Source organism: Pelophylax lessonae (genome assembly GCF_965119305.1).
Source record: "Pelophylax lessonae genome assembly, chromosome: 4".
Lineage (NCBI taxonomy): Eukaryota > Metazoa > Chordata > Amphibia > Anura > Ranidae > Pelophylax > Pelophylax lessonae.
In genome coordinates, this window is record NC_138771.1 from 462,120,336 (window position 1) to 462,143,582 (window position 23,247).

The 23,247-nt window shown below is 46.1% G+C and overlaps 1 protein-coding gene across 1 annotated transcript; it reads left to right on the plus strand.

Annotated features, from left to right (window-relative positions):
- Positions 1 to 303: 303 nt before the first annotated feature.
- Positions 304 to 22,789, plus strand: MFAP3 (microfibril associated protein 3; the record flags this gene model as incomplete). Its single annotated transcript, XM_082256345.1, has 3 exons — positions 304 to 339; positions 431 to 840; positions 21,969 to 22,789. The coding sequence occupies exons 2-3, from the start codon at positions 558 to 560 to the stop codon at positions 22,787 to 22,789; spliced, it is 1,104 nt and encodes a 367-aa protein (XP_082112471.1). The 5' UTR covers positions 304 to 339; positions 431 to 557.
- Between the last annotated feature and the right edge of the window lie 458 nt (positions 22,790 to 23,247).

Consider the following 23,247-nt stretch of genomic DNA (forward strand, 5'->3'; position numbering starts at 1 on the left):
CCACACACATACTTTACTTCTGTGGTGTTTTTCTTTTTCTTATGGAAGTCCATGAATTTCTGGACACTGACAATCGTGCTTAATAAATCTGGTTATTTTTAGCTTACCAGCTGCAAAATCAAGTGCAAGCGATTTTATGACTAACAGCCAGTAAAACCTTGCTTCTCTTGAATAACACCAAAAAACCTGCATGCATTTTTAATATTTCAAGAGCTATTTCAGTCATTTGTAGACAGTCACTTGATGATCACAATAAAACTGCTGACATTATGTGATCTGGTCTAATCTGGTCTAACTAGCTTTTGTGTGACTTGTTTTTCACTGCGCTCATTGCCTGGTGTAAGTATGCGGTTTGACTAAAAATTCTTTGTTGTAAAATGTGCTTTATTGTGGTCTTTAAAATCCATTTCTTTTTTTTTTTCTTTAACAGGAATTGAGCTGTACAAATATGTTGGAACAATCCACGAATCAACTCCTTAGAGTCATCTGAGAGATCTGCCAATGGATATTTGTCTTTAAAACCTCTGCCCTGGAATCTATGCCTTTAGTTTGACCAAATGGGAAAGGCTCTTTCCTGCCTTTGTTCAAGGACCCTGTTCTTCCTGCTCTGCACTGTCCTTTGCATTGCACAGAGCAGGGGGAATTTCACACAGGTCCTTAGTCTCCACAATGCCTCCTGGCACGCTCAGCTGCAGATCTCTGCAAGTTCTCCGGCCCATCGAGACCAGATAGCCAAAGAAGGAAGCAACACAGTCATAGAGTGTAACCTTAATGCCAGCCAGAATGGGGACGTCATGTGGTTTAACTCCAAAGGACACGCGCTTCGAGAGGTGGAAGGAGGTAAGGTGAAATAAAATGGGCAATCTACATCCTTAAGATATATTTCTCTATTGTCCATCCACAGACGCAGCCTCATTTTCATGAGCTGAGTGGGTTTATGCTCCTCCCATCAGGAGTAGTCTAGGCAGGAAAATTTGAATACACACGCCCAGGGGGCTATCCCTCCAGGTATAATCCCCACTGCACAATCCAGCACATCAGTTTAGTTTAAAAGCAGTGAAAACAACAGAACCAACCACAGACAGAGGGGCGGGTGCTGCGTCTGTCAATGGACATTAGAGAAAAAGATTTTACGGTAAGATCTTGGGCATGTGTATTCAAATTTTCCTGCCTAGACTTCTCCTGATGGGAGGATTATAAACCCACTCAGCTCATGGAGATGAGGCTGCGTCTGTCACCGCTACAGTCTCTACCTTGCTGAGAGGGAAAACACAGGCTCTACAGGAGAAGCTCTGAGGAGACCAGAAGTTTGCTTGGATAAACATCCCTCCCTCACATTTTCGTTCATTGACGAAAACAGGTATTGATTTTCATCAACTATCATAAATGTAGAGTAATTTAACCGCTTGCCAACCGCCGCAAGTACATATACTGCGGCGGTCAGCCCCGGCCAGGCAAAGTGACGTATCGGTACGTCACTAGCCTGTGAGCCAATAGGGGTCGTTCACGGACACCTCCGTGCGTGTGACCGGCGGACCCGATGTCCGCCGGTCACTCGCGATCGTCCGCTGTGAAGGGAGAAAGGCAGGCGGCTAATGTAAACAAAGCCGCCTGTCATTCTTCCCTGTGTAACAGCAGAGATCTAACAGTCCTGCTATGTAGGACCGTTGATCTCTGCTGTTACATGTAAAGCCACATCCCTGCACAGTTAGAAACACGCCCCTAGGGACACACTTAACCCCTCCCTCTCCAATAAAGTTAACCCCTTCCCTGCCTGTGTCATTTTTACAGTAACAGTGCATATGTATAGCACTGATTGCTGTAGTAATGTCACTGGTACCCCCAAAAGTGTCAAATGTTAGTCAAGGGTCCGATCTGTCCGCCGCAATGTCGCAGTCCTGCAAAAAAAAAATCGCAGATCGCCGCCATTACTCGTTAAAAGAAAAAAAAAAATGACAAAAATTTTTTCCTTAGTTAGTAAACGCAATAACTTTTGCGCAAACCAATCAAAATACGCTTATTGTGATTTTTTTTTTTTTTTACCAAACATATGTAGCAGAAAACAAATTGGCCAAAAATGTTAAATTTTGATTTTTACATTTTTTTTTGGGGGGAATTTCATATAAAAAAATTTGAAAAATATTATTTTTGCAAAATTGTCGCTCTTTTTTTGTTTATAGCGCATGATCAAAAAATCGCACAGGTGATCAAATACCACCAAAAGAAAACTCTATTTGTGGAAAAAAAAGGACGTCAAATTCGTTTAGGTACAGCGTCGCACGACCGCGCAATTGTCCGTTAAAGTCACGCAGTGCCGAATCGCAAAATAGGGCCTGGTCAGGAAGGGGGTAAAATCTTCCGGGGCTTAAGTGGTTAATTTAGTTTCCATCACTGAAAATCATCTCTGACCTATATTGCTGCTTGTACTTTGGGGTATTTCAGATATCAAAACAAAGACTCTAAAATCATGTATTTGTAAGTTTTTTTTTTAACCACTCACAAGCACCTGCTGTTTATTTCGTATTAGACGCCTGGCAGTCTGCTAAGACTGCTTAGTAAATAAAGTGGAAAGATGTCTACGACATGCAACTAACGATTAATATGTCTGTCGACTAATTAACTATTATTTTTTCGATTAGTCGACTAATCTAACGATTATTTTTATTTTTTTGCTCAATCTAGTGTTCTTTCTTTGATTAGTTAAATAATCCTTTGAAATAACTTTACAAAAAATGATACGTACAACTTCTAATATAATATTTCAACTTTTATTAAATTTTGTGTACAAAAATGAAGTGGAAAAAATAAAATGTAAACAACACTTTAGCATCAGGCACGAACAATGCCATTAATTCAGAACCAAAAGCATTCAAAATGCCATATAAATAAAGCACTGCTCAACACTATGTGTGCAAAAATACAAGAGAGACACATAAAGTGCCAAACACTTTAGGGCATCAGGCATGAAAATGCCATATTTGCCTAACACTTTAACTTCTTTAAACTACAAGTCAGCTCTCTGCCTTCAGGTAATCTTTTGCTGTATTGGCCATTATTTTTGGCCATTACTTTTGCACAGTGTTGAGCAGTGCTTTTGTTGGACTTGGCTCCTTTAAAACTAGGTTACTTTTTAGGTATGTTTTACATTTACATATACAGTGTTATTGTTGACCAGTATTTTTTGGTTTGTTACTTGTACACAACACTTTATGGCAGGACTCAACAAACCCCGGGCGCCAGGTCGCATTTGCGACTAGAATTAGCGACCTGGTGCCTGGGGTGCCCTGCAGAAGGTGTCCTATCATTTTTGCATGGACTTCCGCGCACGGAGTGCACGGACTTCCACGCCGTCTGAAAATTGAGGCCCCGGCTTTTCGGCCTTCTTGAGATGAGAGGCTTCCAATGGGGAACTGGCGCCCTCTTGTGGTGGCCGGGAGTAATCACTGTTGTAATGACTTTTTCCACTGCCTGTTTGTTCTCAATGCATTCCCATCTCCCTGTCCAGTTAGTTAACTTTGACAGGGAGTGTGGTTATTATTACTAATTTAATTTATTTTTTAAATGTAAAAAAAAAAAAAAATAATATATATTCTTTTTTTTTTTTAATTATTAAAAAAAATATTTTTCTTTTTTTTTTCCTATTATTATTATTATTATTATTATTATTATTATTATTATATATATATAATCTTTTTTTTTTTTTTTTTTTTCCCTCATCGCCATGCCACAGCCCGAAGGCCCCTTTCACACGGGCTGTCTGATCAGGTCCGCCTGTCAGTTGTTCCCTTCATTCTCCTCTATGGAGCAGTAATCTGCCGCCATCTGATCCTGTCTGCCAAAAACAGACGGATGGTGGTTCTATTTTCTATCCATCCCGTAGATCGGATCAGATGGCATCGGATGGAAAGAGACAGACAGTCTGTTTCCATCCAATTGCGCTTCAGAGGAGAGTGGGTCTCTATTCGTATTTATGTGTATATTTAGTATCAGTTTTATTAAATAAAGCTTGGTTGTTAGTTTAAAAAAAAAAACACTGGCTCCTAACTTTTTTAGCTGGCTCCTAGATTTCAGGAAAATTTGTCAAGCCCTGCTTTATGGCATCATCAGGCATGAATAATTATGCCATATAAAATAAATTCTGCCTAACACTTTGCAAAATATGCATTCTGAAGGCAATGCATTATGGGGTGGTTAAAGTAGTAAACCACGTAATAATGGTCAACAAAAACACTATGATGTAAATGTAAAACATACCTAAAAACTAGCATAGTTTTAAAGGAGCCAAGTCCAACAAAAAGCACCGCTCAACACTGTGCAAATTATAATGGCCAATACTGAGGAATGATTACCTTGAAGGCAGCCATCTTGTAGTTAAAAGAAGTCCAACATTATAAATACAACCCAAGAGTTCAACAGGTACAGGTTGGGGGCCTGTATCTATATAGCATTGCAATGGAGGAAGGTTAGCATATCGACATGCTCTGAAGTTAGGCTTGCTCTTTTTTTAGTCACAATGTTGCCAGCAACTGAGAAAAGCCTTTCAGATGGGGTTGATGCTGCAGGCACAGACAAGTAACTCTTTGCCAGCATGGCGAAGATGGGAAACCTCCCTTCATTTTTCTTCCACCATTTCAGTGGATTGTCTTCCTTTGGAATGGCCTGCTCACTAAAGTACATGTGTATCTCATTCCTCACAACTTCACTGTGAATTTCTGGATCTTGGATGTGACCAGTGTCATCCTCACCATTACTGTGGTGTTCATCTGAATCTGAACCGAGCAAAGAGTCCAACATAGACACTTGCCTCTTTTCTGAAAGTTTCATGTCTGGACTCATTGCACTGGCTGACTGAACCTGTTCCTCACATTGACGTTGATGTTTTTGCTCTTCCTCATATCTTCTTTTCTCTTCAAGAGCAAGAGCTTGGACCTTGAGGTGAACTTTTAAACTATCCTCTGCTGCCAGGAATTTTAGTTTGCGGAATCTGGGGTCCAGGGCTGCTGCAATAAGACATATATTTTCTCCTCCGTCATCTCTGAATTTAGTTTCCCGCTCCCATCTTGAGGTCATCTCCTCTGCAGCAACATTTTGGAAAGCCTTGACTGCCGCTGTCTCACAAATTGTGCTCTGTATGGATTTCTGGAGGCCTTTTACCAAAGGAGGTAGATCGGAACCAGTCACATAGGACTCTCCACTCAAGAAAACAGTAGCACACTCAAAAGGCTTCAAGACTTGTTCCACTTGCTCAAGTAAGCTCCACTGATCATGTTTTAAATCCAGGAAGCACTTCCCTCGTGGTGTGACATCAGGATCGGAAAGTGTTGCAGTGACAGGCCACCTCTGTTCAAGCAGGCGACTGATCATGTGTAAAGTACTGTTCCATCTTACGGATACATCATTTATTAGTGCATGATCAGGGGTACCCATTTGTTGTTGCTTTGCTTTAAGCTTTGTAGTGGCCAGCTCACTTTTTTTAAAATGTTCCACAAGGCACTTCGCAGCCCTCAGTGTCTTGCTGATCTGGGGATCCCTCAGGGCATGGTTGACAACTAGCTGCAATGTATGACCAGCACACCTGAGAGAAGAGATGCCAGGATGCTTTTCTTCCAAAATACGCAGAGCAGCGACAACATTTGCAGCATTATCATGAACAACTGCAATTACATTGACCATGGATATCTCAAACTTCTCAGCTGCTTTTTCCACCCAGTTAGCAATGTTTTCAGCTGTGTGGCGATCTTCAAGTGGCATAGTGGTCAGATTGTAGGATGTAAGCTTCCAGTCTTCATTAATGAAGTGGCATGTGACACCCAAGTATGCCTCTGTGGCAATACTGGTCCATGCGTCTGTGGTGAGAGCTATTTTGGATTTCACATCTTTGTTTGACGCTTTCAAAGTTCTCATATTTCCTCTCCATCAGCTTAGTGAAATGGGGCCTGGAGGGAAGTGTGTATCCTGGGTAAAATGTGCTGATCATCTCACGAAATCCTTGACCGTCTACAATAGAAAGAGGTCTCATATCTTTTACAATCATGTTGAGTATGCTATTGGTAAGTGTAATGGCCATTTGGGGTGTGCAAACAGTGAAATCCTTTTTATGAAAGAAGAAATCTTGTACACAGCTTTGCCTCTTCCTGAGAAAAACAACAAACACAATAATAATAATTAATAACATTACCAATTTACACATGAAATCTATGAATGCTCAGCCTCAATGCTAACAATAATACTGTATTTCAAAGAGGGTAGTACATTTGCATAATATTTTAAATGAAGTGAACTGAATGTGATAAATAATTATGTTTTGATTACAATATTGTTTGAGATATCCATGCTTCCATGGCCATGGCAGGGAGCATTGATGGTTTCAAAAAACTATTAGATGGGCACCTTAGAGACCACAACATACAGGGGTATACAATGTACGGTTAAAAGCAAACGCACACTCACATCATAGGTTGAACTGGATGGACTGATGTCTTTTTTCAACCTCACTAACTATGTAACTATGTAATTATTGCATAATGCTGCAGTGCAGTCAGTGCAAATGTTGTTGCTCTCTGCGTATTTTGGAAGAAAAGCATGGCATCTCAGGTGTGCTGGTCGGATCATTACACTTGTCAATCATGCCCTGAGGGATTCCCAGATCAGCAAGACAGACAGGGCTGCAAAGTGCATTGTACATTTAAAAAAACGTGAGCTGGCCACTACAAACAAAGCCTAAAGCCCTGGCCTGGCCTGAGCAATGAGCATAATTATTACCTAGTAGCTAGCATCAAATTGTAATATATTGAATGTAAATACTACTTACAAAGATGGCTCGTCCTTTTGAGGTTGGAGAGCGCCGTTTCTGTTAAAAGAATTCCCATACCCTTGATGATGGTGATCATGGTCTCGCCGCTTTTTTGAGGTAGACTGGAACTTTCTCCACCAGGAGCAGAAGCCACCATTTACACGCACGCGAGTGGTGTGACGTCACGCGTCGACGCCTTTCACGCACGTCGACGCATTTCCGTAGTCTACGTAATCGATTACGTTGACGCGTCGTTGCAGCCCTACTATGAACAGTAACAAGTAGTAACAGTTGGTCACGTTCAGCTGGACTCATTCATAATGTTGAAGTAATTTCATGGTTTCTCCAAACCACGTCTTCACCTCTGAGTGTCAGGGAAATACCCCAGCATTTATATCCACACGGGTAGCACAAACACTTAATCACCATGTAGATGTTGATTGTCCAAGAATAGGATAGGGGGTGCGAAAGTTGTGGAACTTCACACTCTCAATCAACCTTGACTATTTTTAATCCTTATGCTGCTGGCATTAATAAATAGGAAAGTATATCATATTTGCTTGTTTTAAACTTTTTTTTTTTTCTATTTCTTCAGTTACTTCCTGGTTTCCATGCCAGAGCAAATTCTATCATACATCTGAGGAGTATTCAGTAGGGATGCACCAAAATTTCGGCCACTGAAATTATCGGCCGATAATTGGTTAACAATGCCGAAATTATTATGGCCAGCGCAGGTTTTAAAAGTCCCGCCTCTGGCCGGCAGCCCGCCTCTCAATGACGTCTCTACTACTAGATGTGTGCATGAATGAAGTGTCACACCGGGCGGGAGGGCAGACGAGTGGCCGCTAATAGATATAACTATGTGAGCTTCACTTCACTGTCAGCGGGACTGTGTGTGAATGAACTGACCTGACACCGGGCGGGGGGAGCGGCTGCTAATAACTATAACTATGTGAGCCTTCACTTCCCTGTCAGGCATGTATCTCCGCTGACAGGGAAGTGAAGGCTCACATAGTTATAGTTATTAGCGGCCGTTCCCCCCCGCCCCCCCCCCCCCCCCGCCTGGTGTCAGGTCAGTTCAGTTCATTCACACACAGTCCCGCTGACAGGGAAGTGAAGTGAAGCTCACATAGTTATATCTATTAGCGGCCGCTCGCCCGCCCTCCCGCCTGGTGTGTCAGTTCATTCATACACAGATCGTAGTAGTAGTGTATCACCGGGAGGCGGGCCGCTGGCCAGAGGCGCTTCTTTTGAATGAAGTACACCCGAGGAGCTGAGTGAGTAGGAGATTGAATCGTTGGGATGGGGAGGGACGCTGAGCCAGAGGGGGGGAGCGTGTACTGCCGAGGGGGACGCTGAGGCAGTGGGGGGGGGGGGGGGTTAGCTGAGGCGAGTTTACCATTGGTATTAGTATGATGCAGCATGAGGGGGTTAATGTATTGCCACTGCTGGTCACTGATGCATTAGTGACCGACCAGTGGCAGTTAATTAACCCCTTTGTGCTGCATTAGTGCAACCAGTATCGGTGCAACCAGTGTTAATTAACACTGATACTGGTTGCACTAATGCAGCACAAAGGGGTTAATTAACTGCCACTGGTCGGTCACTAATGCATCAGTGACCAGCAGTGGCAATACATTAACCCCCTCATGCTGCATAATACAAATACCATTGGTAATTAACCACCTCAATACCGGCCCATAGTACATATACGTCCTGAGTTTAAAGCTAAATACTGGTGTTATGGCAGCAGATAGCTGCCATAACCCTGGTATTTTTTTAAACTGCAGGCGATGGGCTTTCCGATAAGGGTGGTCCCAGCGGCGGATTCTCCGCGAGATCACCCTCCGGGATGGTGGAAGGGGATGCCCCCCCCCCCCTCCCGCCGCGTTCCGGTCCTTTTCCCCGCTTACCAGACCCGCCGGCAGCGGGGAAACCGATCGGGTCCCGGATCCTCACAGACAGGATGTCGAGTGAGGGCAAGCTTGCCCTCACTCGACTCTATTGTCTTGGAGGACCGGAGCGACGGCAAACGTCGTTGTCGAGCAACCGGTTTAAAGGTCCCTTTTTTTTTTTTTTTTTTCCATCTTTATTAGTGTACTTGTGAGATCTGAGGTCTTTTTGACCCCAGATCTCACAAAAAAGAAGTCCTGTCGTGCCTATTTCTATTACAAGGAATGTTTACATTCCTTGTATTAGAAATAAAAATGATCAATTTTTTTTTTTTTTTTTTTTTTTTTTTAAATGGTGTAAAAATAAAAAATAATAAATAAAATAAATAGTAAAAAAAAAAAAATTAAAGCGTCCTGTCCCCGTTCGCTCGCGCGCAGAAGCGAACGCACACGGAAACCCCGCCCACATATGTAAACGGTGTTCAAACCACACATGTGAGGTATCGCCGCGATCGTTAGAGCGAGAGCAATAATTTGAGCCCTAGACCTCCTCTGTAGCTTTAAGATGGCAACCTGTAGAAATTTTTAAAATGTCGCCTATGGGGATTTTTAAATACCAAAGTTCGTCGCCATTCCGTGAGCGTGCGCAATTTTGAAGCATGACATGTTGGGTATCTATTTACTCGGCGTAACATTATCTTTCACATTATAGAAAAAAATTGGGCTAACTTTAGTGGATTCTTATTTTTTAATTCAAAAAAAGTGATTTTTATCCAAAAAAACTGCGTTTGGAAGACCGCTGCGCAAATACGGTGTGATAAAAAATATTACAATAATCTCCATTTTATTCTCTAGGGTCTCTGCTAAAAAAATATATAATGTTTGGGGGTTCTAAGTAGTTTTGTAGCAAAAACAACTGATTTTAGCTTATAAACACCAAATGTCAAAAATAGGCCTAGTAGGCAAGTGGTTAAAATAACCTCTTGCCAACCCATCACAGTACATATACTGTGACAGGGTGGCAGCGACAGGTGTACGTCGCTGCCTGTTTTTGGTGTATACCCCTCTTCTATCTATTTTTAATTTTTTTTGGGGAAAAAGTCATTTTCGGTTTCAGTTTTCGGCCAAGGGCATCCTGCATTTTCGGTTTCGGCCCAGAATTTTCATTTTGGTGCATCCCTAGTATTCAGTAAAGGAGGAGGGGATTTCTCAGCTAAGCACACCCTCTCCTGCTTGCATGCCTGAGCTAAGAGAAGGTGGATTCCAGAAAGTAAATGCTACATGAGTCATCTGCACTTAATCAAGATGTGATTTCTCAACAAAATAATGCATGGAGACATGGATGGATGAGGGAGTTTGCTTTGAATTTTAAAAATTAAATAGCATTTCTCTTTTGTTCAATGACGGACACAGCTCCTGTCATTCTTGACCATTGGGTTATACTGCCCCCTACAGGAATAGTTACATAGTAGATGAGGCTGAATAAAGACAATAGTCCATCCAGTTCAACCTGTGTAGGTGTGTGTGGCTGTAATCATCTCACATAGCCCTGAATGTTCTGATCCTTGAGATGTACGTCTAAGAGTCTTTTGAAAGCCACCATACTTCCCGCAGAAACCACCTCTTGTGGTAGAGAATTCCACAATCTTGTAGCCCTCACAGTAAAGAACCCCCCACGTTGCCTGAGGTTAAAACGCTTCTCCTCTAATCGCATTGTATGCCCTCGAGTCCTCGTGCAATCCCTTCGAATGAACTGCTTTTTTTTCTAAGCTGAGATCCCCATTGAGATATTTGTAAATTGCTATCATGTCCCCCCTCAGGCGTCTCTTCTCCAGGGAGAATAAATCAAGCGATTGCAGACGCTCTTCATAATTAAGGTCCTCCAATCCCCTAATCAGTTTAGTTGCCCTTCTCTGGACTCTCTCCAGCTCCAACACATCCCTCCTGAGGACTGGCGACCAGAACTGGACAGAATACTCCAGATGCGGTCGGACCAGAGTTTTATAAAGTGGAAGGATTATAGTCTTCTCTGGAATACATCTCCTTCTTTATGCATGTTAATATTCTGCTGGCTTTGGCAGCTGCCGCTTGACATAGGACACTAGGCAGAAAAATGTTTTGGCTACACCCATGGGCAGTCCCAGGGGGTATACTCCCTCTCTGCTATAGTCACTCGATTTTTTGCCTAGTTCCTTGCTGGGATCTTTGATCCTGGCAACATTTTTTTAGATAGACAATTTTTTCCTCCTGGATTTTTCCTGTGAGATCCGCTATCAACTGCCAGACTGGGCGACAAGCTGGATAATCTAGATCCAGTGGTCACCCCAGTCTGGCCAGAAAGCGTGCAGGCCTCAGCTCCATACTAGGTTGGCCGCAACATAGCCCCACTGGCCGGGAATCTGTCTGGAACGGTGCCCACCTGGTATGGTGAGTAGCTGTCCCCCCTCTACCCCTGGAGGGTTTTGGGGTGGACGTAGGCCCCTCCTTGGGACAGACGGACCCCCGGGTTCTCTCCTTCCAGCAGGCACCCCCCCCCCCCCTTTGCCAAGTCACTCATCCTGCCCCTCCACATACGCTGGGGATGTATTTTTTTTGGATGGTCTGGCCACTTTTCTGGGGTGGGGGCAGGGTGCTAACTGGCGATGGGGCCGGGGGGCTGTGCCGCCAGCGACCGGGCGTTCGATTGTGTCGGGGAGTTGTACTTGGTGGGGGCTCCTGCCAGGGCCCCCCGTCCTGCCTGGATCTGTCCTCAGGCCTGGTCTCCCGAATGCTGGGTCCCTGTAGGCCTCGTGGCGTTGCCATTTTGTTGTAGCCTTTTGTATTCCTATTCATGGCCATGTTTGTGTAGTCAGCGGCCATTTTCTTATGGTTTTCATTGCAAATAGCGGCGGCCATGACAGTGGAGCCCCATTGACAGCGATTTTGGTGGTGGAAGCCCCTCCTTAATCTCCTGGTGCTGACTTCTGGATCATTTTGCTTCCTGATGGGCGCACGCGTAGTTCAGATTCTCCTGGTGATTTTCAGGTACCTGTGTCAGCGGATGGTGAGTCTGGTGGGGTCCTCTCCCTCTCTGCTGAGGATTGCTCTGTGCCTTGTGCCTGGCGACCGGGTGGTGGTGCCAGCGCGGTGGGGGCTATCCCTTAGCAGTGTGTTACTTTTTTGTGGGGACTCCCTGGTGACTCATGGAGTCTTTGGAGCATGTTTCCCCACCTGATCCCCTCTCTAAAGGCTGCAGGGCCTTCCGGATCCCAACCCTCCATCCATGCACTGACGGCAGTCCTGGAGTCCCTTTTTGTCCCAGGTGTAGGCAGCTTGCAGGCAATGGGCTAGCAAAAAGCGCCCCCGCCTTTGCCTGCCTCATCTGTCTCATCAGATCCTAAATCTGATTCGGCCCCTGCGGACGTGGGTCACCCTGCAGGGTCTGCGACCACGCGCCTGGAATCCTCTGATAGTGAGGATGATTCCTCCATGTCTGTGACCGCGCATGAAAAGGCGCTGGTAGATGCAGTGATTGTATCTGTGCATGAGACCCTAAAGATAAAAGACGCAGCTGAAGCTGTGATGGAAGCGTAGGCACCCTTTGGCACTCCCAAGCCATCCAGAGCGGCAAAAGGATTTCCTTTCCCTACCTATTTTGACAGAATTGTCGCAAAAGAGTGGAGACAACCAAAGCTCCCCGTGGGGTTCGTTCCTAAGCGCTTTTTTCTCTAGCGCTCATTGACAGACGTAGTCCTCGGTGATACACCACCTTCGGGTTATGTTGCCTCCACAGGAGCAGGACTAGACAGGAAATTAAAAAGCTCTGGCCACACCCTAGGGGCAGTCCCAGAGGGTATATCCTCTCTCTCTCTCTGCCTCAGCAAATCAGTTATTTTCTGTCTAGTTAGGAGTAAGGACCTAGATACCTTGCTGGGATCTTAGGTCCTGGCAAGATTTTTTTCTTAAAGGATTTTTTAGACAGCTTTTTTTCTCCAGTGTTCCTGTGAGATCTTCAAGCAAGAAAGCTGAACTGGGCGACGGGCTGGATGTTGAGATCCGGTGGTCACCCCAGTTCAGCCTACGAGCGTGTGCAGGCCATAGCTCCGCGCTGGGTCGGCCGCGACAAAGTCCCATTAAAGGACTGACCCCGCGAGTTAAACGTCTCGCTGAAACGCCAAAGACCATGAGTCACGGCGTCCATATCGGTCGACAGCCCTCCCGCCCCGGTGGAGAGGGGTACTGTCAGGAGTTGGTGCCCGCCTGGTTCCGGTATGGTGAGTAGTATGTTCCCCCTTTTCCCCTGACGGGTCTTGTGGTGAACGCGGGCCCCTCTCTGTATGGTAAGATAGAGTCCCTCTCTATCCTATAAATGACACAGATCCTCCTACTTTGAGTGTGATTTTATGTGCAAAAAGCCAGGAGGCTTGGTTTGGGAGCTAACAATCTAATTGTATACATGTTAAAAAGATTATAATCTGTGGCATTCTGGGAATCTTACGGTGATAAGAATAAGCTACCTACCAGTCAGAAGCCACGGACATGTAGACTGCCTTCCTAATCAGATCTCCAGCTATTAGCAGGCCTCCCGAATGGCCATGCGGTCCGCCAGGGCCGGTACCGCCAACCACGCCAAATCCCCATGCAGAGAGAGTGTTGTGTGCCCTGCAGCACACCGCTATTCAGTACAGGCCGCCGCCATTTTTTTTTTTTTTTTTTTTTTTTTTTGCTGGATCGCACGACCTGCCATTTTGGCGTAGCCTCGTGTCTCCAGCATGGGGGCGGCCATGTTTGAGGTGATCCTACACCTCGTGGAGCTTGGGGGAGGCGCCGGAAGGCGTGCAGAGGGGCGGAGCCGCCTCCTTTCTTCCTGGGCAGCCAGCCAAAAGACTTCCTGTTTGTCAAGACAGCGCTGTAACCTGTTGCAGTTAAACTCTGAGCATCAAGTGGTGAGCCTGGGGGTCTATCTCTCTCTCTCTCTCTCGATCGATAGGGATCCCTAGCAGGTAACACTAAGGGGCTTTTTGTGGCGCTGGGGGTCTGAAAAAAAAAAAAAAAGTTTTTTATTTTTGAATTATATTATCCAGGAAGTGACTGGAATTATCATGGACCCTGCCACACATATTCCCCCACCTGTTTCCCTCGAGGGGGCCACGGGACCCGCCGGTGCACAGAGTGTAGAGTCATTTACAGCAATTTTGGAGTCTATGGTGGCTCGGGTGGAGGCGGCCTGTCAGGGACGGGGGTCAAGGAAGCGACCCCCGCCTACCCCTATACTATCTGACACCTCTGACTCTGATTCAGAGATGGTCACTGCAGTTGCAGGTTCCTCTGCAAAGGCTGTTATCCCAGGTAAAGCCCCCTCAGACAGTGAGGAGGACGCTTCTTCTCCTGCTATAATTCAGGAAGAAGCATTGGTGGACGCACTAGTTGTGGCAGTGCGGGAAACCTTAAAACTTGAGGCTTTACCGGCAGAGGCAACTGAAACAGAGATTCCTTTTGGTACTAATAAGCCCATCAAAACAGTGAAGGTTTTTCCTGTACCCAAATGTTTCGGTAATCAGATTAAAGGAGAATGGGAGCATTCTAAACGTACCTTTACTATTTCCAAGCGTATTGCTAGACGCTATCCGTTTGAGGAATCCATCATTAAGAAATGGACGGTACCACCAGTGGTGGATCCACCTATTTCCAGGCTGAATAAAGCCACGGTTATCCCAGTGGAGGACACTTCGTCCTTTAAGGATCCGGTGGATCGAAAGATGGAAGCAGAGTCCCGCACCATCTTCTCTCTGATAGGGTCAGCATTTAGACCAGTAATTGTTATTGGTCTAGTTTCCCAGACACTTACGGAATGGGCGAAAATGGTACGCCAAGACCTTAGGGGAAAAGATATTCCCCAGGAGACATCTGATTTGATGGAACAGATTATACAAGGGCTACAGTTTATCTGTGACGCAGCCTTGGACACTACTCCCTTATTAGGGCATGCATCTATGTCAGCGGTGATCCTCAGACGTGTGCTGTGGTTAAAATGCTGGTCAGCTGACCTAGGTTCCAAAAAGACCTTGACAAATCTCCCTTTTCAGGGGAATCGTCTATTTGGGGCCAACCTAGATGAAATCATCAAGGATGCCACTGGGGGCAAGAGCACTTTTTTGCCACAGGCTGCTAAAGCTAAGGGACCTCGCAACAAGCGAGGACCTTTCTTTACCGCCCATAAAGGGCGCCCGGCTGGTACTAGCGGGAAAGGCAAGACTCCTCCAGGAGGGTTCAAGAAGGGCTGGTCGGACAAGCAGAGGACCAACCCAGCCAAACCCGAAGCAAAGGAGTACACAGCCTGAAGGTGCGCCCCCACCCGGTTTCAGGGTGGGGGGACGTTTTCACCGGTATTCAGGACATTAGATCGAGCTTCAACCACTACTACCGGTGCGATTCTTCCCTTCCAACATTTAAGTACTACAGGAAGCGGTAGTTACCGTTCCCTGAATAGATCTTTTCCTTTACCTCTTCCTAAGATTAGTCCCTATACCTCACAGGAATCGGATCTGGTTGACCAGATAGGCCAAGTAGCCTCTAGTCGGGTGACTTCGGTCCCTGAGGTTCAACCAGAAAAGATCACCCTTCCTGATAACAATCAGGTATCTGATAAATGTGTGGGAACAGAAAACGACCAGACTTTCTCGGATGGTCGGGGCCAGATACCTCTAGGGACGCCTGGTTCAGATTCTATCAGCGCCAGTGGTCCTAGAAATTCTAGGCTGGCCTCCTCAAGCCGGCCTGGCCGACTTGGACATGCTAGTCGCAGACGTTCCGTGGGAACTTCGTCTCAGGGAGTGTCTGTGGTCTCAAGGACCAATTTACCATGCTTTACAGTCGCTGGGTTTAATGGCCTGGCCATTGAGACCCAAGTACTGAAGGACAGAGGTTTGTCTACTTCAGTCATTCCTACCCTTATTAAAGCAAGGAAAGCGACTTCCAGCAAGGTCTATTATCACACATGGAAGACTTATATTGCGTGGTGCGAATCTTTAGGATTTCCTCCACGTACCTATTCGGTGACTCGAATATTGGCCTTTTTGCAACAAGGGGTTGAGCAGAAGCTAGCCTTGAGCACCATCAAGGGTCAAGTTTCAGCATTAGCAATCTTCTTTCAGAAACCTTTAGCTACCAAGTCCTTGGTGCGGAATTTCATCCAGGGGGTGCGGCACCTGGCTCCTCCAGTCCGCGCGCGCCCTTACCGCCCTGGGATCTTAATTTGGTTTTGTGGGTTCTACAGAAACCTCCCTTTGAAAACATCAGGGAGATTCCCTTGCTTACTTTATCCCAGAAGGTGGCCTTCTTGGTGGCTATTACTTCTGCTCGCAGGGTGTCAGAACTGGCTGCATTATCATGCCAGTCCCCATACCTAGTGATTCATAGGGATAAGGTAGTACTTCATCCTAAGCCATCTTTTCTTCCTAAGGTGGTTTCAGATTTTCATCTGAATGAAGATATTGTACTACCTTCCTTGTGTCCTCAGCCCAAGCATCATCGGGAACATGCGTTGCATTCCTTAGATGTGGTTCGGGCAATCAGGGTATACCTGAAAGCTACGGAATCATTCCGTAAGACGGATTCACTTTTTGTGATCACGGATGGCCCCAGAAAGGGTTTGCCTGCATCTGCCGCGACCATTGCCAAATGGATTAGACAAACGGTGGTACAGGCTTATTCTATTAAGGGTCAGAGTCCTCCGTTCCCTGTTAGGGCGCACTCCACTCGAGCGCTCAGTACTTCCTGGGCCTTTCGCCATCAGGCGTCAGTGGTCCAGGTATGGAAGGCGGCCACCTGGTCGTCGGTACATACCTTTACAAAATTCTATAAAATTGATGTGACGGCATCGGCGGATGCCTCATTTGGCCGCAAGGTTTTGCAGGCCGCAATTTGAGGAGACCGGTGGTCTACCTCGAGGGTTTTTTTCTGTTTGAAAAAAAAAATAATAATAATTTTTCTCTTTTTTGTTGAGTCTCATCATTAAGGATGAGCATTGTAAACTTCTAGTTGGCACCGGTTGGGCCTTCTAGATTGGGATTTGATTTCCATTTTCCCACCCCTCATTTGTGATACTGCTCTGGGACGTCCCGAAGGTGGTGTATCACCGAGGACTACGTCTGTCAATGAGCGCTAGAGAAAAATGGATTTTTGTAAAATCTTACCGTAAAATCCTTTTCTCTTAGCTCATTGACAGACGTAGTCCCCGCCCCTCTGTTTTTGAGTTGGGTTGGGTTAAAATCTCTAAAGACTGCTTTTTCACATAACTGATTTGCTGAGGCAGAGAGAGAGAGGATATACCCTCTGGGACTGCCCCTAGGGTGTGGCCAGAGCTTTTTAATTTCCTGTCTAGTCCTGCTCCTGTGGAGGCAACATAACCCGAAGGTGGTGTATCACCGAGGACTACGTCTGTCAATGAGCTAAGAGAAAAGGATTTTACGGTAAGATTTTACAAAAATCCATTTTTAGGCGTTACCCCGATGAGGAGTCCCTCCTTAAGAAGTGGACTATACCCTCGGTGGTGGACCATCCGGTTTCCAGATTAAACTAGGCAACCATGATTCCAGTGGAAGCGTCCCTGGCCTTTAAGTGTCTGGCTGTCCGAAAGGCAGTGACTGTGGCCCATGTTATGTACATCTTAACTGGTTCAGCAATGAGCCCGGTATTGACCATTGCCCTAGTGTCGCAAACTCTGACCGTGTGAGCTAAGCTCCTGTGGCGTGACCTGGATGGAGAACAGCTCCCTCTTGGCTTTGCTGAACTGGCGGACCAGCTGGTTCAGGGGCTGCAGTTTATCTGTGATTCCTCTTTTGGAAGCGACTCCCCTGATGGCTCGCCTCTCTAATTTGGCGGTAGTCCTTCGGCGTGTCTTTTGGGTCAAATGCTGGTCTGTGGACCAGACTTTTAAAAAGGTCTTGACTGATCTTGCCTTTCAAAGAGATCGCCTGTTTTGAGCTACCCTGGATGATATCATAGAAGGTCTCACAGGGGGAAGGAGTACCTTTCTTCCGAAGGCTACTAAGGGCAAGAAACCTCAATGTAGACATGGACTTTCCTTCTCAGCTCAAAAGAAAGTTTTTTTTCGTCCCTCAGGGTCGACTTACAGGGGCTCAAAGCCTTGTAAGTGTGGTCTGGCAAGACGAGGGCGGGCTTCTTCAGACCCTTGGACAAGGCTCCTTCTGCATAAAGGTACGCCCTTACCTGTATCAGGGGTGGGGGGACGTCTTCACTGGTTCCCGGACCCGTGGACTTCTCTGGTGCAAGACAAGTGGGTCCACGAAGTCATTCGGTTCCGGCTACAAGATCGGGTTGCGCTCTTGTCCACAGGCAAGGTTTTTTGCTTCCAACCTGCGCCTGTCCCCAGACCGCTTACAGGGTCTGTATGGGGCGGTACAAAACCTTGTGCCCTTGTGCACCTTCAAGGGGTCATTGTCCCGGTTCCGACTTCGGAATGTTTTCAGGGTTTTCACTCAAACCTGTACACAGTCCCCAGGAAGTAAGGCAAAGTGAATCCAATCCTGGACCTCAAGGCGCTAAACTGCTTTGTGCGGGTACAGAAGTTCAGAATGGAGTCCATTCGAATGGTGGTGGCATCCCTGCATCAGGGGGATTTCCTCGCCTCTATAAATATCATGGATACCTATCTTCACATTCCAATATGTCCTAGTTACCAGAGTTTTCTCCGCTTTGCTGTGGGAGAGGAGCATTATCAGTTTGTGTCGTTACTCTTTGGTTCCGCCTCCGCTCCTCGGGTCTTCACAAAAGTGTTGGCTCCGGTGCTAGCCTTGCTATGCCAATGGGGGATTGCGGTACTGGGCTACTTGGACAATCTCCTTCTGCAAATGGAGTCTCCCTCTGCTCTGGTGGAGAACCTGGAGATTACATTACGAACTGTGCGGGAGTTCGGCTGGATTCTGAATTTTTAGAAGTCTGCCCTAGTTCTGTCCACAAAGCTGGACTATTTGGGCCTGATTCTGCACTCAGACGTAGCCAGAGTGCTCCTTCCTCTGGACAAACTCCAGAAATTGCAGGCTGCGATTTGGCCTCCTGCTGTCCAACAAATGACCAACCCTCCAGACTTGCATGCGGGTGCTGGGCCTGATGGTATCTATCTTCGAGGTGGTTCTGTTTGCACAGTTCCATATGAGGTCCCTGCAAAGAGAGATTCTAATCCAGTGGGACAAGACTCCACAGTCTCTGGAAAATCAGAATCAGATCCGGCTAAGTCGGAAAACAAAGGAGTCCCTTATATGGTGGCTTCGCTCTCCGGCGCTTTGGTTGGGAAAATCCTTCCTCCTCTTGTATTGGACAGTGGTCACCATGAATGCCAGCCTGTCCAGCTGGGGAGGCGTCCTCGGCAAGCATTTTGCTCAGGGGATCTGAATGATGGAAGAGTCCAGACTACCGATAAATGTCCTGGAACTCCGAGCGATCAGACTGTGCCTGGACCATTGGACAGATCATCTTCAGGGATGTCCAGTGTGCATTTACTCGGACAATGCCACAGTCGTGGCTTATGTCAATCACCAGGGGGGCACAAGAAGTGTCCTGTTGGCTTTGGAGGTAGCCGGCATTCTAAGGTGGGCAGAACAGTTTGTTCCAGCCCTCTCAGCAGTACACATTCCCGGGGTGGAAAACTGGCAGGCAGATTACCTCAGTCAGCCGGCGTTGGGAGTGGTCCCTTCATTAAGAGGTGTTTCATCAGCTGTATCTCCAGTGGAGCAGCCCCGAGGTGGGTCTGTTGGCGTCTCGGCTCAACAGAAAGGTGCAGAGGTTTGTGGCTCGGTCATGGGATCCTCTGGCAGATGCCACAGAAGCGTTTGGTGGCCCCGTGGGGTCAGTATCATCTGATCTATGCCTTCCCTTCTCTCAAGCTTCTACCCAGACTCCTACGCAGGATCAAGGCAGAAGGGATTCTTGTCATCCTAGTGGCACCGGTGTGGTCTCGGCAGGCCTGGTACGCCGATCTAGTGCGGCTGGTCGCTGACGTTCCTTGGAAGCTTCCTCTCAGGGAGGATCTGCTGTCCCAAGGATCGATCTTCTATCCTGCTTTTTACAGTCCCTGTCTTGACGGCTTGGCTCTTGATGCCAGGTGCTAAAGAATAAAGAGTTTGTCTGAGTCGGTGATTCCTACATTGTTAAAAGCTACGAAATCTACCTCCTAGGAAGATGAAAGGACGTACATTGCGTGGTGTGAGTCTCTTGGGGTTTATCCTCGCTCCTTCTCTGTGGCTTGTATCTTAACCTTCCGTCAATGGGGGGGGGGGGGGGGTTTGAAGAGAATTTGGCCTTGAAGACCATCAAGGGCCAGGTTTCGGCTTTGGTGGTCTTTTTTCAATGACTTTTGGCCACACACTCCCCGATGCGTACCCTTCTTCAGGGTTCCTCCCAGTGCGGGCTTCGTTGCGGCCTTGCGATCTTTGTTGCTTTCAGTTCTACAGAAGCCTCCCTTTGAAAGTCTCCCTTATTTGGGAGATTCCCTTGCTTACGCTGTCCCAGAAGGTGGCCTTTTTGGTGACTATCACTTCTGCGCACAGGGTGTCAGAACTGACGGCGTTATCCTGTCACTTACCTTATTTCTTGATTTACAAGGATAAGCCGGTGCTTCGCCCCTGTCCGTCATTTCTTCCTAACGTGGTCTGACTTTTATTTGAATGAAGATATTGTGTTGCCTTCTCTGTGTCCCAGGCCTAAACATCCAAAGGAAATGGTCTTGCATGCCTTGGATTTGGTCCGGACAATTAGGGTGTACCTGGTGGCTACGGAGTCTTTCAGGAAGTCAGACTCTCTATTTGTGCTCACGGATGGACCTCGCAAAGTATTGTCCGCTTCCTCTGCAACCATTTCCAGATAGATCAGACAGACTGTGGTTCAGGCCTATTCCATCAGGGGTCAGGTTCCTCCATTCCCTGTCAAGACGCACTCTACTAGGGCGCTTAGTGCCTCCTGGGCCTTCGTCATCAAGCGTCAGTGACGCAGGTATGCAAGATTGCCACCTGGTCCTCAGTGCCCACTTTTACAAAGTTTTATAAAGCGGATGTGTTGGCCTCTGTGGATGCTTCCTTTTGGCTGCAAGGTTTTGCGGTCCCGATGGTCAAGAGTGACAGGAGCTGTCTGTCAATGAATGAAAGAAAATTGGGTTTTTGACTTATCGTAAAATCCATTTCTCTGATGTTCATTGATGGACACCGCACCCACCCCTCAGTGGAGTTGTAATCTGACACTGCTTGTAACAAAACTGAGTGACTATAGCAGAGATAGGGTGTATACCCCCATGGGTGTAGCCAGAATTTTTGTTCTGCCTAATGTCCTACTCCTGTAGGGGGCAGTATAACTCAATGGTCAAGTATGATGGAAGCTGTGTCCGTCAATTAACATCAGAGAAATGAATTTTATGGTAAGTCAAAAATCCCATTTTGTGGTGCTCAGATGAGGTGTAGTTCCACTTTAATCCCACCCTGCATATCTGCGTATGTCTTATCTACATATGTTTTATTCCTTTAGCTCACATGACTGAAGGTGTGAATTGTCAGGATAGAGATGTTAAAATGGCAGTATAAGCGGTAGCCAGATGGTGGAAGGCCCTCACCCCTGTTCATGGAATGGTTCTTTTAGTTTGAAATTAAATACCTTTTGCAAACCAGTTGACCTCTGACCAAAATGTGCACCTCACTGTCCTCAAAAGGAAGTCCCTTTTCCTTCAGGTATATAAAAAACGGAAGTCTTAACGTGCAGAATTTGCCCTCTTCTTTTATTGGATCGTTTGTTTAAGAGATTGTTTTGTCTTCCAATGTACAGATCTTTACATTCTCTACTACATTGCACTATACATATCCGGTTGTGTGTCCTTCAAGCCCTGCAAAAAATACTTTTTAACTTTTTTTTTTTTTTTTGTATCTGTGCTGCTAATCTAAAGCCCTTTTGCAACCACTTGTTGTCTATATGCACTGCAGCAATATCTGCATTTCTCAAAACCGTTTTTCTGACGGTGACAATGGTGGACCATGCCTGTGTAGTGGGCATTGAAACAGCCACTTGTAGTCTTCAGCCTTGAAAGCCCATGTGGCAGGATGCAGGGACAGAGCATTGACACACTATTAACAGAAGTGCCTAAACAAGCAACCTTATGGCAGAATTACCAAGTGTTTCAAGTAAGCTGCATATTTAGAAATTGAGAATTATTTTTAAACTTGCATGACCATGTTAAATCTTACAGTTTTTAGTGATTGGGTTTGCTTATACTTTAATTGTTTTTTCTGTTTAATTTGTTACAGGAGGGAAATGGTTGGTCTCTTCCACTGGAGCCCTTAACATTACGAGTGTAACTTTTGCTGATCGAGGGCGGTATACCTGCATGTGTCCAGTTGGTAATGGCACCTCCTTCTACACAGTTACACTTCGGGTGACTTTCACTTCTGGGGACATGAGCATATACTACGTGATAGTCTGCTTGGTGACCTTTACCATCACCCTGATTCTGAACATCACACGGCTCTGCATGATGAGCAGTCACCTCCGGAAGACAGAGAAAGCGATAAATGAATTCTTCCGCACAGAAGGGGCTGAGAAGCTCCAGAAGGCATTTGAGATTGCCAAGCGTATTCCAATCATCACCTCTGCTAAGACTCTGGAGCTGGCCAAGGTGACTCAGTTCAAAACCATGGAGTTTGCCCGTTACATAGAAGAACTGGCCAGAAGTATTCCTCTGCCCCCTCTCATATTTAACTGCAGAGCTTTTATGGAGGAGATGTTCGAAGCAGTGAGGTTGGATGATCCGGACCAGGTGGAGAAGGAGCACGGCTCTGGGATTTATACCATCAGTCCTGATATGGCTCGGAGCGGATCTCCAGCTGGTGATTCGGAAGACAGCTCGGTTCAAGGCCAGGAGATAGCAGTTAATGTTTCTGTTCACCCTCAGTTTGAGACACAGAGCATCGGCACCAACCATTCTCAGGAGTGTCCTCATGTAGTGTGTCCTGAGGAAGTCATCACTATAGTGGATCAGGACAAGGCACTGGATCAGGACAAGGCACCAGAAGCAGTGTGTGACCACACTAGCTTTTTGGGCAACTTTAGTCCTTCCACCCCAAATTGATATCAGTTTTGGCTCTAGGCCATGGACTTAAAGAAAATCTGAAGTCAAGTTTTTTTATTTTTATTTTTTTTTTTTTAATTTTACATAAAGTAGGGAAGGGTGTGTTTTTGCCATCTCTGTCCCATTGGGGACATTTCCCCATTTACTTCCTGACCAGTATACACAAAGTGAAGGAACTCTCACGGCTGTAAAGGGAAAAGTCACTCTGAGAAGATCCTGAGGGATATTCGATTCCACTGGGCGCTTCTCCCTACCCATGTCCACAAATAACTGAATAACTTTTGGTGGACTGACACTTTAAACTTGTTACAGACAGTATGAATTTGTTTATACCACCTCAATTCAATAGTTAAAAAAAAAAAAAAAAAAACGTGCCATGTCACTTTGCTGCAAATACATATCTTTTATTACACTGATACTTGGGAAATTATCATTAACACTCCTTAAAGTAGATGTAT